Source organism: Gambusia affinis, linkage group LG02 (assembly GCF_019740435.1).
Source record: "Gambusia affinis linkage group LG02, SWU_Gaff_1.0, whole genome shotgun sequence".
NCBI classification, from domain to species: Eukaryota; Metazoa; Chordata; class Actinopteri; order Cyprinodontiformes; family Poeciliidae; genus Gambusia; species Gambusia affinis.
In genome coordinates, this window is record NC_057869.1 from 12,050,265 (window position 1) to 12,068,941 (window position 18,677).

General features: G+C 37.7%; 1 protein-coding gene across 1 annotated transcript in view; it reads right to left on the minus strand.

Moving 5' to 3' along the window:
- Window positions 1-369: 369 nt before the first annotated feature.
- galnt2 (UDP-N-acetyl-alpha-D-galactosamine:polypeptide N-acetylgalactosaminyltransferase 2) overlaps window positions 370-18,677 on the minus strand; it is a 71,158-nt gene continuing 52,850 nt past the window's right edge. The window contains exons 4-16 of the mRNA XM_044136020.1: window positions 16,537-16,635; window positions 16,387-16,454; window positions 16,236-16,301; window positions 16,021-16,142; window positions 11,561-11,648; window positions 11,380-11,467; window positions 11,182-11,285; window positions 8,677-8,803; window positions 6,187-6,279; window positions 3,928-4,011; window positions 2,816-2,942; window positions 1,860-1,979; window positions 370-1,455 (exon numbers count right to left, since the gene is read on the minus strand). Coding sequence (XP_043991955.1) covers window positions 1,300-1,455; window positions 1,860-1,979; window positions 2,816-2,942; window positions 3,928-4,011; window positions 6,187-6,279; window positions 8,677-8,803; window positions 11,182-11,285; window positions 11,380-11,467; window positions 11,561-11,648; window positions 16,021-16,142; window positions 16,236-16,301; window positions 16,387-16,454; window positions 16,537-16,635 — 1,342 coding nt within the window. The 3' untranslated portion in view covers window positions 370-1,299. The remainder of the gene's footprint in view (window positions 1,456-1,859; window positions 1,980-2,815; window positions 2,943-3,927; window positions 4,012-6,186; window positions 6,280-8,676; window positions 8,804-11,181; window positions 11,286-11,379; window positions 11,468-11,560; window positions 11,649-16,020; window positions 16,143-16,235; window positions 16,302-16,386; window positions 16,455-16,536; window positions 16,636-18,677) is intronic.

An 18,677-nucleotide genomic window follows, 5' to 3' on the forward strand; every position in this document is an offset into this window, starting at 1 on the left:
CAGTAGTGAAAACCACCAGGCCATGATGGAGCAAAAAAAAAAATAATACAAATATTCTGTACGTTTACTTGAAAGCTACAATTAAATTTACCAAGTGTTAGCCTTGTTTTTGTAGGAAAATAAAATAAATATTTGTGAGTATTATTACTAGTAAGTGTGTAATAATCGTTGTATGTTATTTTATAAACAGAAATAATTTCTGCTCCTCTGTTTTTGGTTAAAGTAATGAAACCATTTTAAATATTGTCAAAATATTTAGGATATAATTTAGTGAAGTTGATCATACCATGCCATACCATGCCATCTAAACCAGTAAATGTAAAGATGTGAAGACAGACCACCAGGAGCAGTCAGAGAACAGTCACAGTATGTAAGGAAAAACTGTTTTTAATTGCTCCTCTGGTCCTCCTGAAACTTAAAACAAACTCCTTTCAAATCTGGTGCCATATGTTGACAAGAGTAAACAAAACAAAACAAAGACTTGTGATGTTTTTTTTTCTTTTTCTGTGCAGTCTTTAAGAAACAACAAAGTGAAGAAGTAAGGATGCTGCAGCAGCCAGCGCTACATCCTGAAGACCTTAGAGACGGGCTTTCGGTTTCAGACACAACCCTCCGTCAAGAAGTAAAGACGCTCCCAAGGACAACGGACTGGAATCAGACGCACAGAAAGTAAAATACAGAGTTCTCTTTTCTCCTCCTCCATCTTTTTTTGTCAATTTTGTAAACTAGTGAGAGAACAAAAGAAGAACAGCTCGAAGAATCGAGTCCAGGTTCCTCCTTCCATCATCACTCGACACCCAAAACCCACCATAGGAAACCTCCACCTGCCCCAACAAGAATCACTTAGGAACAGAATCTGCTCCAGCAGCTCACAGCAGAGATTCAAGAATAAAAAATCAAAAAAAATTTAAAATACGCATAAGAAAAATAAAAATAATCCACCAAAAGGTTTAGTTTGTTTTCAACCAGCATTAAAGAAAAAAAAAGGAAATCTCTCTGGAACCGTCAATGACAGAACGCCGAGGTATGTCGTTGGAAACTAAATCCTCTTCATCGCTTCCATCCACCGCATGCAGTCAGTCTCCGGTTCGCTCCCACGCCGTCTACAAGCCCCTCCCCCACGGGGCGTGGCTCGACGTTTAAGGGAGGGGGGTCGGTGGGGGAGAGGGGTGTAGAGAGAACTGGCTGCGTCTCTGCGGAGGACGAGGACTATTCCAGTCCATCCTGCTCCTCCAGTCTTTTGCTCGTATTTCTGTCTTTTTGTGTCTCAGTCAGATATCCAGGGCTCTGCGGCGCCCCCTATGATTGTAAATTCAGGGTGAACTTCCACTGTTGGCTAAGGTTCGGCCCACAGACCTCCACGGTTAGCCCACCCATCCTGGCGCTGCGGCTGTCCAGGCAGAGGTTGCTGCCCACGTGGCGAAGCTTCGAGTTGGACTCGATCTGCTCCCATTTCTGTAAAAATTAAGAAAACATTGCTTGTCAGCAATATATAATATATAACAGCGGAAAAACCAGTTGACCAAAGGTGATTGGGTTGTTAGGTGACAGGATGGGCTCGGCAAGGAGTTGCTAGGCAACGGCGCAGTGCCCGTTGAATACGACTTAACAATCATGAAGTTATTGCGACAGCTCATTTTTCAGGCCCTTTAGGGGAATTAAGCCAAATACTGAGGAAATGTAGGTGAACCTCTAATTTGATGAAAGTGGTCAAACAAGTCCTCCCTCCTTGTTCTGCATTTATTACACAGGAATAATTTTAGGGATCCGAGCTGACTTACAACTAGAAACGTTTTGTCTGATGTAATGTCAGAAATAAAAGCTTATTAGTTTTTTAATGCAGTGTGTTTCATCAGTACCTGTCTGCTGTCGTTCTCTCGACATCCTTGTAGTTTGATTAGGGTGCCGGCGGTCCGGTCCACCACCGTCAGACAAAGGTCCATGTGTTTCACCGACTTGTCTTTGGTTAGGGCCCATTCCTAAAAAACAATAAATAAATAAATGTATAAGATTAGTGGTTTGAGTACAGGACAATCTCAACGGGAGGGATTTAATTTATATTATGGTTCAACATGTCCAGATCTAAACATCAGCTTATCCCAGTGAAATATTCTTTATGACCGATAGAAAAATGTGAGCTGATATCAACATCCGATATTAATAACACTGTTATGGCAGATAACCGATATTTATCAATATTACATATATTTCACTACCATTTCAACACCTTTGGAAAAAAATCCTGTTTCATATATTGAACCAATACTGATGAGAAAAACATAACAACAATCGTCCGATACCGATGTCGGTGACTATCGTGCTTCTGTAGACCAAACACCTTTAAAAACAGAATAAACTCCATAGAACAGATTCAGGAGTCAATAGTCTGTATAGTTCAACATCAGGAAAACTCCCTGAAAAGGCACAACCCAGATATAGTGAATTATCAAACAGATAAGAAAAGATTTTTAATTAATTTAATGTGTTCATTAAATTGTGTGAAAATATGAATACTTCTGGTTTTTCCTCACATTTTGTTAAATTACTACTACAAGCTTTTTATTTTAAATAACAGACTAACATAAAATTGTACATTTTTCAAAACACTTTGGCTGAATTTGCACATTTCTGTACAAAAACCCTATAAACTCAAAATACAGAGATTTTCTTTACTTGGAGATATTTTTTCTTTACATTTTTGGAGATATCTACACGTTATCCTTTTCAATCACCAGTTTTACTAACAGAATCCAGCCAGATTCCTTCAGTTCATGTCCTCCCAGGTTTCCTGTGTGTTTTGTCATTGAATCTCTACCTGATTCCCTCCGGCGTTGTGGCACTCGTAGACGCCTACCACTCCGTCTGCAAAATGCCCCAGGGTGTCCAGGCAGTTCCCTCCCTGCTGCAGCGCTCCGAAGGCGATGTCCTGATGATCTGGAACCCTGCAAACACCAGAACCAGGTGACGGACTCCTCCTGCTCTGACTTGGACTGTTTACGTGATTTCATCATTACACTGTGCATCTGTGTTGGGGTCAAATGTCGTTCTTACATTTTAAACAACTCTAAAGAACTTTGTGTTACACTTGACCAGGAATGGGAATTGATAAGAATTTATTAATATTGATTCTCATTGAGGTAGGAAATAAACTCTTTAATTCAAAATATGCACCATGTTTTATTCAATTCAAACAAAATTAAAACTATAAGAATCCTTCTGTCACATGAACATTTTAAAGTGAAATGCAACTTTCTGCACAACAGTTTGTGTTTCCAGTATAATAAACGAGCTTCTTCATTAAATATATTCTAATTTACTGAATATGACTGTAAATGTTAATGTGAGATGGAGATTATTCATGCTGTATGGAGATAACATTGATACAAAAACCAGTTCAACGTTACCTGGGACATTCATAGCAGGAGACGCCCCGCTCAAACCTCCGCGCTCGGTTGCTTAGCACCGCTATTGCTAAGCAACGTATTAACGCTTTACATTCGTACAAATTGTTTGCATGCTGGGTGGCCACTTGTTTGAGGACATTTCCTACTTTTATTGTGATTAAAGTTCAGAACATATTGTAACTGGCCCTCGTATCGCCCTTTTTTGTGAAATAAAAACATATTTTGGAGCGCTTCTGCCGCAACGCCATCTTGGATACTTTCTAAAGCAAAATTCAGAGCGTGTGATTTACGTCATCACGCCAATACGTCACGCTACGGGAACCGATAAGCAGATTCGTTAAGACGTTTGCTTTACGATTCTCAGCAGTTCAATTACTTGGAATTGTTAAGCAAGTAGTGCGTATTGGCGTGATAATGTATTGAACATGTTTCGTAGGATTTCCATCCCTACACTTGACTAAAAGTATTCTATAAATACATTGATTGATTGGCTGATTGATTGATTGATTGATTAAGCTCTTACCTCAGTTCGGGGTAGACGTTCTCCAGGTACCATTTGAAAGGCTTACAGCCTAACCTCTTCTTCATCTCCAAGCGACTCTGGATACTGAGACACACAGACATCGTATGCAATCAGACGATGGTAACTTGCGATCTTCAGTGTGTTTCTGGGGTTTGATTTGATCACAGTAATAGTCGGTGAGGGCAGGAAGTGGAGGCTTGTCTGATTGGCTGCATTAGAGGAAAATAACCGCTTAGCCTCATTGATACGCCAGCTGGGTTCCCACAAGTCCAAATAACAACCATTTCCATGCTGTCGGTGTTAGAGGCACAAAGACAAGAGAGATGTGTCAAACCTCTTTCAAATTTCATCAACCTTAAGAGCACGGGTATCCAAAGTGCGGGTCGGGGGCCATTTCCGGCCTCTTAAGTGATTTTCTGGGGCCCACAACTCCAATTCAAGAAAATACAAATTCCTCTTGTGAGACTCTGATGCACTCAGATCTGATCTTAATCTATTTATTACACTTAGCTCAGACTTTTCAATGAAGGTGACCTAAATCTTGATTTTATCGCTAAAAAATTTACAGAAAATGCTTTATTACAATTCACAAAGTGGACACTTTTATTTTATGAGGCAAACCTGTAAAATCCTTCCGACATTTTGGATCTACAATAATTAACACATCCAACTTGAAAATGTACTATTTTACTCATTTAATCAAAGTATTGCAACATGGTTTATTGTTGAGTAGGTAGGTTGTCGTTTTCCCCCTCTATTGTTTTGGCCCATTTGACAAAAAGTTTGAACATCCAAGGATCAGAGGATAAATGATTTATCAAATTAATGCATGAAAATCTCTTATTTTGGATGAAACTGAAAACATTCGTCTTTTGTTTTTTGGGCTTCAAAGTAATGAAAACCATAAAAACTTTACAACAAGGGAAAAACAAGCTAGTTTTACTTCATATTTATGGAAAAATTACAAACATTTAAATAAACTAAGATAACTAACTAAATAAACCTGTCTGTATCAATAATTGTCATCTTTCTGTGTAAATTCCTTGCTATGAAAACACATAAAAGGTCTGATAAAAGTATCTCCCTGCATACAAATGTTGGTCATTTCAAAGGATTCTGGCTGGAGGCAAGAGGGCCCAGAATGAGGAGCCAAACGAGCCACCTGTGGCTCTGCAACCACGGGTTTTAGACCCCCTGCACCGGGACATACGCAGACCAGACAGTCAGCAGGCCGCGCCTTAAATCCTCCTGCAGGTTTTGATGCATTTTTAATGATGAATGGTCGTATTAGTGAGCCAGACAGCTCTGCCTCATTATGAGCAACATAACACACTGTTGTATAATTTTCCACGCAGATTAGAAGTTTTTCCTCCCATTTCTTTTATTTTCTTTGGTAAATATTATCATAATATTGCTTCTATCCTTTTAGATGAGAGGCTCTCCGGTTTTCAGCTTCTGACCCATAAAACACCAGCCTTGAAGCACAGAAACACTGCTTATGTATGATCGTTAGACTAACATCTCCAACAGCTTTTTAATTGTTTTCTCACTATTTCTCCATTTATGAACAAAGTTTGGTCATGTCTGCTGCTAAAAATCTAAAATTGTTCCCGTTCTTTAAGATTCAGGTCTGGGAACTAAGATGACCATGAAAAACGGTTCATTTAGTTCAATTAACATTTTCTGTGTTGATAAGTTTGGATCATTTTCCTGCTTAAAGACCCAATAATTACAAAGTAACAGTTTACTGGTAACATCCAGTTATCCTTTTATTTACCGTCTCCTGCTATTTTAAGGAGTTCATGCTGCATCCAGGGACCTTTGGAAAAATGACCCACAGCATCACACCTCCTTCACCCTTTGCTGGGAAATCTCATTCCAACATTTCTTTACCTTATTCCAGTTGTTTTAAACTTTAAAGAACTGGAAAAATAACTTTTTTCCTGCAGTCTTTTAATGGCTAATAAAGATCAGCACATCTCTCCTTTGTTTAAGTTGCAGATCTTAACAAGGGTCATTCCTGCAGAACAAATGTTAAATATGGGATTTCATATTTTCCACTGTCAGATTATGCTGCTATAATAAAATAAATTCATTTTAAAGCTTTACAAATGTGTTTCCCGACAGAAATTGAATGTGTAGGAGTTGAAATACTTGTTAGAAAAAGTTATTTTCCATTTACTTGTTCCTAATTGTTGTGGACTGATGTGATCTAGGAACCTTGTTTACTGCATTTATTTAAAATCTGACTGGACTCACTTCCCGTAGGGAACGTTTCTCGCCGAGGGAACAGCAGCGTAGTAGAAGTTCTTATACTCGTCCATCCACACCTCTGCTGCTCGTCTTGTGTTCCTGAGGAAAAACGCCACAGCTCAACCATTTGAACAGAAATTAAAAGGTTAAAAACAGAGAAAAGTGAAGATGGCAACAAACAGATGCGTAATCATACAACGTTAGATCTTTAAAAAGCAGAAGTGGAGCCTCCTGCACAACCAACAAGAAAGCAGCAAGTTGTCGACTTACGGTGTCTGGATGGTAAGTCAACAACAAAATAGACAACAAAACCAGCTGACCAAATGTGTTGGAGCTCAGATTGGGCTGCTAGGTGACAGGCTTGGCTTGGCTGGGGTTGCTAGGCAACGGGGGGTACCTGCTCATTTGCGACATAACATTCCAGAGATTTTTGAAAAGGCTAATTTTTCAGATACCAAAAAAACATTTACTTATTAAAAAATTGTCTGGGTGAGTTTTTTAAGCACTTTGCTGTTTTTAGAAACATTTGAGGCCCAAATGAAAATATATAAATGGAAAAAATGCCATGGAAAATCATTTTGTTGTTTTTGTTGTTCTTAATGTACCTCCAGATATTTCTAACTGCATTCAATTAGCTGATTACAAAAATGATCTATTCCAAGGTCCAAGAGTGCAAGTGGTTTCAGTCTGCAGTCAAGATGTTGTTTTGTTTTTTAGAAATGCCCATCTGGAGGACAGCAACAGATAATGTTCCTGTGAACTTTATTTAGATGCTTTTCTTCATAGTCAGCTTGAGCTGGCCCGGCCTCAAAAAGCCGATTGTTGCTTGGCTGTGCTGGAAATGCTGCTCCCTCTGGGACAATTACGAACTCACCCAGGCTCACAAAACAATGTCTGTCCTGAAGCTTTGGGACACTGTCTGGGATTGTTTCAAGGGCGAGACGGGAAACCGCAGCCACCTACATGCAGATGGCACTGCTTTTCGCTGCACTGCTGCTCTCCGTTTGGACTCAGACACTTCAGCTGAGACGAAACGGGGAGTGAAACTGACAGGAGATGCTTAAACTCTGCTGCTGAAGCGCATCCATATCTACAGAGTTTATTTTCATCCTGCTCAGTAACCATACAGAGCAACTCTTATCCATCGCATCACGAGTAGCCAACTGCTGTGTTGTCTGACATTTAAAAACTTGCTAAGCCTCACAGATTTTAACTTTTTCTCCCCACGCTAATTTCTGCACCTCCCCTCAGTTAAACACAGACATATTAATTGTCCACAGAAATGTCAGACTCTTGGCTAGAAGCTGATAAAAAGCATTTGAGAATTTAAGTTTATGCCCAAGGGCAGGACAGACGTCAGTGACCAAGAACCATCATCAAAAAACATTGTAGGGAGCTCTGGTACTGCCAAAAATAAAAAATAAAATGATTTATTTTGGTGGTTTTAAACCAAATGTTGTAAATTTGTTTTAATTTTTTTACACTGGATTTTCAATATTTAAAAAAACAACAAGCAATTTTAGACATGGAAAATGAGTTTTAAAGCTTAGACACAATAAATCTCCAGTTTAGGAGATGTGTCAACCCGCCCAAAAGCAAAACTCAGACCTCTGTAAATTTATTTTAGTTTTGCTGAGCTACATCAACTTTTACACAGTTAATATCCACAGATGGACCTTCCAAAGGTTTGTAGCCTTATTTATGATATTTCTGAAAGGTTTATATAGTGTATAATGTAAAAAAAAATTATAATTGCGAGGCAGAAATAAATGATTTTATGTTTTATACTCTTTTTCTCTGAAACTATAGCAGCTACTGTGATACAGAGACTTTTGATCAACTCTCCAAAGTGTTAGCTTTATTTTAAAACCGTGATTATTGAAATAGAGTTTGTAGCTCCTGAGAAAAACAAAATTAGATTTGGACACGTTATTTTAAACCCATGGTTCAGAAGACTGGGGTTTATCAGCTCCATACTCTGCTGCTGTGGGAGCAACTTTTTCCTCTTTGAAGATTCTTCACTCGTTTCAGATTAAGATAGTAAAGATAATGATGATAGACTCTAAAAACGTTCAGGTAAAGACAAGAGGGAGTCGCAGTAATGTCAACATTTTGTTATATTTGCTAGTTGATGTCCTCAAATATCCTTAATCATGACTATGATGCTTAATCTCAAAGTGAAGAGAATTCAACATTTAATTTTAGTTTATTTAAACACAGATGGGAAAAAAGGCAAGATAATAATAATAAAAAAATCTTCTGTACAAACTAATTTTCACGTTCACAGACTGAGGGAGAGCTGAGAAAAGACTGTGGTTATTGTGTGTTCTGCATAAAACCCTTTAATAGGTGGACTGGAGAAGTTTGGAAACGGATCTTCTGTGGATTTTTGTTTCTGCTGATTGCAGCCAAGAGCTCGTTGTGACGTCAATAAAGGACACAAAACGTTGAGTTTCCAGCAGAACAATGTGTGTTTCTCTTTTTTTGGTGCATTACCTCGCAAACACAGTCCCGCTGCCTCCAGGAAAGGTGTAGGGGTGTTGTTTCCTGAAGACGTGGCCAACCCGGCTGCAGGGGATGATCTCCAGGCTGCCGCCACACTGCCACACACGAAACGAGATCTCTAAAAAAAACAACAACAAACAAACGCCCATCACAGTCTGTTATTTATAATGGAGCCGCCAAGAGAACATGGAGGATTGTCTTTATTTTGCGTTACCTCGCAGTAATTTACTGGTCAGTTCATGCGGCATGATTGAGTATTGAAAGTCTTTCTGCTATAATAAGGTTTTCGAAAGGTTTTTCCATGTATGTTTTTGTCTTGTTTGTGAGAAGTCTGAAGTTTTATATCTCCTCATTTAGGGTAGAAAAGCACTACAAACCTATGTGCAAAATACAAACATGGACTTTCCATCACTTCTAAGATAGAAACAGAAACTTTCTGCAAGAAGGAAAGAAAGAAAAAATACATCCAAACTATTTGGAGTATTTCTGAGTTATTTTCATGGGTAATAAGTCCTCTGACAGTTTTGATTGTGTCTTTTTTGTGTTGTTAGTCTGAATGGTTAATAAAGAGCCGTTTTCATGTGCAGCTTCATCTCAAGCTTACACAAACAGACAAACAAAAAGTGAATAAATTGATTTTGATACACTTTTTGCACCAAAAAGAATATAAAAACACATTTTTATTGAGGCTTTTTAAATGTGAGACATTTGTGACTGTACACACAATAGACCAGGGTGTATTTGCAAATTTATTGTGAGGCAACACAAAAGAAAACTGTTTCCCCATCTCCCTGGAGGGGCTCTGTAATTTATATCAAAACGTGTGTGAAAAGAACAACTAATTTAGTCTCCTGCACCTTCTAAATGTTTGAAAAGTGTTTATAATTTGCAGTTAGCTTTGTGACATCCTCTGGGTTTGAATGAGTCTGGACTGTCAATCCAGTCTCTGAGTCTCTGCCTGCGCCTCCCAGGGAGCGCCGTGAATCACTCTGTCAGCTCATCCCGCTTCCCAACTGAATCCAAAACAAAGGCAACAGGGAGACAAAGCTGCAATTATATCACTCCACAGTTTGCAAATGATCTCCACTGTGTAGACCAGTAATTTTCACCCAGTGTTTCAGTTGTATTATCATCGAAGCACCGCTGTCATTTCTAAACTGAGAATATAATCACTGAATGGCTTTCTGCTCTTGGCATGGAAATGCAGACAATTTCCTGACGCAGCATGAAGCACAAGCAGAGCTTCATCAGTAAACATCGCACAGGGGAGTGGGAGTTTAATGAGTGGGAAGTAATCAGTGGGAGCCCCCCCCAAAAAAAAGAACACAGATTACAGCAAGATTATGAAATAAACTTCCACTGAACATAACGTGTAGCTCTCTCCTAGGGGTTAATGAAGCATTCTTGCATTAATTCACGGTGCACTATAGAGAACAACACTGAAATGAACTGAAATGAATCAAAATACATGAAACTGACAGAATAGGAAAAAGTCTTCCTTGCTTCCTGCCATCACGTCTTTTTCCATTATTGTACAACTTTTCTCCACTTTTCTGTCAGATTATCCTGGTCTTCGTATCTTAGCACATCAGAAATTTTGGATTACGTTGACGCCGCTCCGCAATGCAGCCCGGCTGAATTATCAATACTAAGGTCAAACTTTAAGAGTTTGTCAAGAGTTTATATTTCAAAATTTTGAGAAATGGTCCGCCATCTTGATTCCTTTATGAACGGCTCTACTTAAGGATGACGATCTAATCGGACATTATTAGTTAATCTAATTAATTATTAATCGACAATTAATCACAACCTAGGCTTATGTAATTGGGTATATATTAATAGTTGTATAATTACAAAAAATGTGTTTCTTTAATGCTTCTGACTGTTTATACCTGACTGTTCCTGTGTTTCCTCACGTCTATCATTCGGGGTGTGGTCCTCCAGTTTCACTTCATTTTCTTCTTCTTTTGGACCATCATAAATACTAAGTTATTAATTTCCTCTTCCCTTTTGTTATTTATTTCACTGATAAGAGGCAAGCTTTATAATTCACTGCAATCCTTTTATGTATATTGTTCAAATGTTTTTTCTTTCATGTATTAATGATGGGTGTTTGAATATTTTTACTTAAGTGGTTATTACACCATCACAACATTTGTCGTCATAACGCTTGGTTAAGACCAAAAAACCAAGTGTTTTATGGTCATAACAAAGCGCTTGGTTTTGTTATGACCACAATGTGCAATGCATGCTAACACTATTATTTTGTATAGAAGGGGATGAACATGCTATGTGCTAATGCTAATACATCAAGTTGAATAACCGGAAACCGCCTCTGAATCCAGACGCAGAAGTTCAATGGTCACAATTATCTAAAGCAACTATGTAAGAAATCAGATTAAATGTTGTTTTCTTTCTGGATTTCATATCCAACTGATGTAATTTGGTGTTTTTTGACCCACAGTGGGGGTGTTGACCCTAACTCTGGGAACTCACCCAGATTTTCGCCTCCCCAGACGTCCATCATCATGTCGTACTTTCCTAGTCGCTCAAAATACTCCTTATCCATGACGAACAGACCGCCAGCAATCATCGGCGTCCTTCAAGTGCAGTGAACAGAGAGGTCAGGGGTTCACAACAAACACTTGGGTGAAAAACTGAGCCATTTTGTTTCAGGAAGTGAGAGTAACTCACTTGATGGGGGCAATGGGGTTGCCTTGTCTGGCTCGTCTCTGCTCCAGAGTCATATAGTCCCATTTAAACACCAAATTCCAGTCAAAGCCTACCAACAGAACCAGAAACAAGAAGACAGTTATAATCAGTCACTTAATAAATTGTAACAAGTCATAGTGAGATACATGAAAACAGAAATGACCTCCTTTCAGATCAGCTGAGGCTCCCACATACTGAAAGTTGTCCATGTTGATGACGTCAATGATTGGGGAAACTACCCTCGTCTTATCCTGAAACACAGGCACAGAAAAATATTTATTTTCCTTCCACTGCAGCTAAACAATGACAGGGAATCTGGCGCATCAGTAAATATTTATGAGAAATCAAAGGACCTCATGATGAAGAAAGTTCAAGTAAACATTTCCACTCAAAGTATTGATTCATGCGCTTATGTTTTGGATTTACTTTCTTTTTGAGTTTCAGAGCTGGAAAGCTGTGCAGCTTCGTTATTCCCAGCAGAGCGTCAGAGCAGTGAGGCTCAGCTGGTTTAAAACGGATTCAGACAAAACACTGAACACATGGCTCCAAACACAGAAACAAACCTCCAGGTAGTAAATGACATCTTTATTTTGTTGTGGTCTCACAACTACAAGGAATGCTGTTTCTATCCTCTTTTATTATTTATTGAACCAAATACGCAAACAATAAAACAGTTTTAGCAAACTGCAAACAAAAGACACACCACATTATACAGAAAAGTTCTTTTCTTTAGGCTTTTTAGAGACTGAACAATTTCTCAGATTTAATCAGTTTAATTAGCAGTTTGTTGAAAACAATTAACGGGTGTATTTGTTTGAAAACCTGTTTATTTTATTGTGTCTCTTTCAATTTTACCTATTAAGGAACAAATATAAGTTTGACTAGCTGTCTTGACTCATTTTAAGTTATTTTAAAATCTTTAGTTTAACTTTAATTATCTGCGATTTATTGTAAGTAAAAGATAAACAAACAACTTTTGATTCTTCTTACTGGAAAGGTCGAGTGTGAATGGTTAATAAACATTTAAAAAAGTTAAAGCAAACTTAATATTCCCAGATAGTCTATGAGGAAGAACATTTTTAAAACCACTTATGAAAGTTTTTAAAAATGTTACCTGACAGCTCTTTGTATTTTATGGTGTTAAAATTTATTTGTTTGTTTCAGGGGAATAGTTTGGGAATGTAAAATAAGTTTTGTTTTTGAACAGCGAATGAAACATTTCTGCACTTTTTGTGTTAAAGAGACCCTGATCTTTATTTGTATGAAAAATGGGACATAAACATTGCAATCATTTGGGTGTAAAAGTTTTTTTTAATAAAACGAAGGAAACAAAACAGGATCTCTACATTTGTCTCCTACATGAAACTCCTTCAAAATCCATTCATAAACACATTTCACACATCAATAACAGTCTGAAGTATATGCGCTCTGTTGATGGAAAGAAATTGATTGAAAACAAAACATAAACCTTCACTGGTTATAATGAACTGAAAATAAAACTGTGCTGGATTCACATATAAATAAAAGTCATTTCAACCTGTTCTCAGCAGAGAAACTGAATCACACAAACCTTCAAGCTGTCAAGCGGCTCTGGATGGGATGAGATTAGTATTTAGAGATCGTTTCATTTTAGTGCTGCTTTTTTAATGAGGCTGTCAGAATCACAGCCTAGTGTAATTTTAGTTTGACAACTGATCTGCAAATATTGTAAGAAATAAGTCTGCACAATATGAGGAAAGCATTTGATTTGAAAAATTATGTGAAATATTCGGTGTAATTAGACTGTGTGTTTTTTAACAGCTTATAGTCCAGTAGACTGGGTTTTATTGGGGATCAGAGTTGTAACATTTGTTATATATTCAGATAAAGCTGTTTGCTTTCACACTGAACTGTGTGTAACAATTTAAACCATTTGAAAAATCTGTTCCCCTCCTCAACTGTGGTGGTGTGGCACCAAGAACTGCTAATGGAAACGACACACAAAGAAGACATGAGTCAACTTATTTTTACTACGCTGTTGTAATCCAGTTTAAAAAAACACGCGCAAGAATAAATATTGATTTAATATTTTTTTCTACAATGAGATTTAAAAAGTAACATAATTAAAAATAAGTTCCGAAATATGTTCATAAATATTTGTAAAAGTGCAACAAAAAAAACCAAACTTTAAAAATTTGCAATTCGCCCTTAGTGATCGTTTAAAGCGATGGCTTAAACAACCAATAGCTGACGCAGTCTGATTTCACATCAGCCAATAAGGTTGATTGTCCCTCCCCTTTGCTCAGATTGCATCAGACACGTCAGAGAGCTCAGAGTTGATTGTTGCTGCCGCTAATAGCCCGGAAGTTCTTGTAAAATTCGATGAAGAATCTTGGAAATCGGTTAGAAAAGCAATGCTAAAACAGCTACTCAAAATATATCATTCATAATAGTAAACCCGTTAAATCCCAGAAAGCTTCCGTTGTGAGTGGCAGAAGCCCGGAAATCCCCGTGTAGCAAGTGAAGGCTGCAAACATTGCTGTGCGGCGTTAGCTTTAACTTGTAGCGACTAATATTTACAAGCCACAGTCTTCTGAACTCAGGATCGTTTGGAAATCCATGAAAACTTAAAAGCCCAATATATCAGAAAGACACCAATGTTCATGGTATTGCTTTATTTGCTTCTGAAATACGACTTTGTCTTTCCTAGCTGTCATCGTATCGTAACTCAAAGCGGAAGCAATAAAGGCTCATTTCACTCATGGGGACGTGACGTCAGCGCCGTACGTGCAGAATCCATTTAGAATCTTCTGATCAGGCGAAACATCCTTTATAAGTGTGTGGTGTTGGTCTTAGTCATTGAAGTAACTTAACTACTCTACAAACTATCAGGGGTATTTGAAGTAACATTTCTTGCGGGTTACACATTTATTTTTATTTTTACCAGAGTAACTTTATTGTGAGGTATCTTTACACTTCCTTGAGTAAAATCTTTGTATTCTCTACCTATTGAATGAAAAACAAACATGTTTCAACCAAAAATTCACAAGACACAGACACACAACTGCTGTTTTTATTAAAGTTTTATAAGATTTTTTAATGAAAGAAACTGAATTGAAAAGATCTTTTGCCTTATTTTGTTATTTTTTGTTACTTCTAAAAATGGTCATTTTGGTCCTTGAAATACTTAAATTTCCACTTAACTTTGTTTTGGTATGATTATGTAATTTTTAAATATTAAATGTTTGATAATTTGATCTTGGATGGGAATGTTTTACTTTTACTTGAGTAAAAACATGTTGAAGTAATGCTCCTCTGACTTGAGTACAATGTTTGGGTACTCTACCACCCCTAGTCTTTGCTAAAAGGTTAGGTTGATTTACCCAGAATGCCCTTCAACAGATGGCTTCCTGGTTTTGGAGCGGACTCCGTTCTGCTTGGTGTTCACATACACATGCAAACTGAGTTCACTTCAACCGAACCAAGACCAAGGTTTTTTGGCGGATCAGAGTTTGTGTTTTTGGTCCTCATCAGAGTCCAATTGCACATTCACACCTCCACAAATGAACCTGACTTTCTAGATAATCAAACATTTTGTCTCTGGAATCTACTACACTGAGACACCAACCAACAGGCCGACTATCATTCTTGCATGTAGAATGTGCATTATGGCTAACAATTATGGCATGCCTAACAGTCTTTTAAAATATTAATATTAATCACACTGATATTGATATACTGTGCAGCACTTATGAAAGGTATTAACACTCTCCTAAGAGCTCAAAGACAGTTAGTGCCATTAGTGCAAAAAAGAGAAAGAGGCTAGAAGCAATATAACACAACATTAACATTTTGTTGAAAATTAAATTCAACAAAATTAATTTCTGTTTCTTCGAACAACCACTGTTGGCTCACATGTTCAAAGTCCATATGCAGGTTTGAACCTGCATATTTTACTTTTTTCACAGTAAAATTCAAGAACCGTTCAAGCATTTTCAAGGTAAGTTTTCAAATTTCTCCATCAGCACACACTGGAGATAAAAAATAATACAAATAAACTGAAGAAGACAGTTTGAAATCACTATTATACAATATCATTTATCGCCGTTAATAATATGTTGGGATAATATTTTACATTCTTCAGCATGGACAAAGTAAACTAAAATATAACAAAATGTAAAGTTTTGAAATGTCTGTCTTACACACCTGATTGGTTTAAGAAAGGTACAAAAAACTCTAAAAAATGTTCTTGATACATTTTTTTGTTATTTAGCACAATAATAAATAATTTAAGACAAAAAAAAGTTTGATCTGATGTAACTTCATACAGTGTGAAAAATAAGCCAGTGTTTTTCTTTATTATCTTTAAATGTCTGGTAAATATCAATTCCTAAATTTGAGCTTTCAATCAAATATTAGATTGCACTTTATCTCAAAGCTGTGCAGTTTGAATATCAAGCACTTTCAAGGACTTTATACAGAAATCGGGAACTTTCCAAATCTTGAAAACACCTAATTGGACCTCAAGCATTTTCAAGGATCCCAAGCACCCATAACAACACTGTACATGGCAATAAAATAACGCAGGTGGGGATTAAGCTTTGATTAAATGGAGGTTTTAGAGAAGAATGTGTTTGAGATTACCTCAGCCACTCTCTCCAGCAGCGGCTCCAGCCAGTGATCGTTACATTCACAGTGAGAGTCCAAGAAGGTGAGGACTGGCGCTGTGGCGGCATCTGCACCGCAGACCCTCGAACGCATCAGTCCTGAGCGAATGAAGACGCTTTATCAGAACAAAACGGTTTCATCTTGTGGACCACAGAACGAGCAGCTGACATTTTCGATTTATTTCTTTATACCTTCTCTGCGGTCGTTCCTGAGGACGCGAACCTTCTCGATCTTCCCCAGCAGGGCTCCGTCCTCCGCTGGAAAACACATAAATTAAGACTCTTTACTCACTTCTACGCTCCGATTTAAACAGAATGGTTAGTGACGGGGCAGACGACTCACGGTTGTCACTGTAGTCGTCAACCAAAATGATTTCTTTGACCAAGTGAGGAGGACTTTTCTTTAAGACGCTAAACGGAGAGAAACAGGAAACAGATGAATAAATCTGAGTCAATAAATCAGAGGATAATAGCAGAGAGGGCACAGCTCTACCTGATGACAGTCCGCAGCAGAGCAGAGCGAGCCTCATTATGGAAGGTGATGACAACACTGGAGGCTGGCAGGTCTGACCTCCACTGTTTACTTCTGCAGCTGAATGCAAAACCAAACAAGACAAAGATGAAAACACAGTTTTTTTAAAATGCCCTAACATGAATATAAGCTTCTACACACAAACATACTGCTGAATGTACAAGTCAGGCTGTTGAACAGATCCTTAAAGGTGACCAATTATGATTCCTTGAAGAGGCTAGCTTAGATCTGAATATGAAGCATGTTCATCAAGCTCCTTCTTAGATAATGAGACGTTAGTCTGCTCCGTTCTGCCTGTTTTGAGCTCCTTTCAGAATGAGCTGCTTTAGGGCCTTTTGTCACTTTAAACCCAAATAACTGCTGCTGGCCACGCCCCTAACTCGAACTTTATAGTCGCACTGAAAATGTCTGAAAACAGATGCACAATTACACAACCGTACAGTTTTGAAAAGCATTAGTAAAGCCTCCTGCACAACCAATAGTAATTTATCAGATGACGCCACTAATGTAAAACGGCTGGGTGTAGAAATAACACTTTGAACGTTTAGATATACTTTACTGTTCTTCTTTTGTATTTGTTTTAAATTTATCTTGTTTGTATATAACTTTGCTTTTTTTAAATTTATTTATTTTTACACTAAATAAGGTCAAACCAACAAGAAGCATTTTCTGAATGGTAACTCAATAATAAAACTCTTCTCTTTTCCAGAAGTCATTGTACAGCGCATACAGCGGTAAAACCAGCTGACCAAATGTTCTGGGACTCAGCTTGAATTACTAGGTGACGACCTGGGTTTCACTGGGGTTGCTAGGTAACGGCGCAGTGCCCATGGAATGCGACTTAACCGTTTTAGCTGTTTTTCAAACGGCTTCCAGATGTAATATGCCAAAAAATAGCAGGGTGTTTTTTGAGCACTTAGACTGTTTCAAGAAGGAGTTGAGATCCAAAATGGAGGCACAAAAAATTGTCCCCTTTAAGTCCAGATGGATCTGATTCTGCTCACAAAGGCATGGAGGCGAAGCATGAAAACACACAGCATAAACGTGAAGACTGATGCTCAGATGAAGAAATCCTGCCTTAATTTAAAACCCAGTAAAACCAGTGACACCATCCAGAGTGAGTCCAGTAAGCCCTGTGACAACACTGAATACTGTGCTGGACCCAGTTCAGATAGAGGACGGTGTCCAGCAGCCACACCCCATGATTAACTCCAGATGTTGAGCCAGTATAAAATGTCTAAACTGCTCCTAAATTTATTTTTTAACAACTGAGCAACTTTATTCTCCTGCTGAAACAAATGATTCAGTGTCTTGCAAAAGTATTCGCACTCTGAACTCTTTCACGTTTTGTCATCAGCATATTTATATAATTTTATGCAAGCGTCCATCCTTCCACTACTGTTCAGTTCAGGGCTGCAACTAATGTTTATTTTGGTAATCAATTAATCCATGAATTATTCTGATGATTAATCAATTAATCAGACAGAAAAAAATCAGTTAGATATGTAAGCCTTTTTAGAAAACATTAGAAATACATTGAAAAATGCCAATAAACAAATGATTCAATCAATTTTTTAAGTAAATGAACATTTCATTGTCTATAATGCAATAAAGGAGCATTCCTTTTTAGTGAACACTTAGTCATTTGTAGCTGAGGATGCATCTAAAAAATACTGATAACATATAATGTATAATTTCTGTACAGTTTTGGCTTAATTGCTGCTTTGAATAGGTTGTTTTTTCAACAAATGTTTTCTGAGTCTGTAATCTCCAGTTAATTAATAAACGATTATTTAAATAATTCATCACGATTACCGGTAATCTGATTAATTGTTTCAGTCCTGATTAAAACTACTGACAGGTGATACAAGAACATCAGAGGTTTGAGAGTTTTAATGCTCCCACCTTTTGTCCCAAAAATACATTCAGAAGAGCTTTAGCATTTAAACCACCTGCATTAATCTTGCGGGAAGCCGTTCCGCTTCCATTTATACTGGAATGGCATAAATACATAATCTGACTTTACCACAACCTTTGTCCAGCCTAAAAGCACTTTTGATCTGGTCTTGAAAGTGCTGTGACCCTGGATTAAACCGACTATA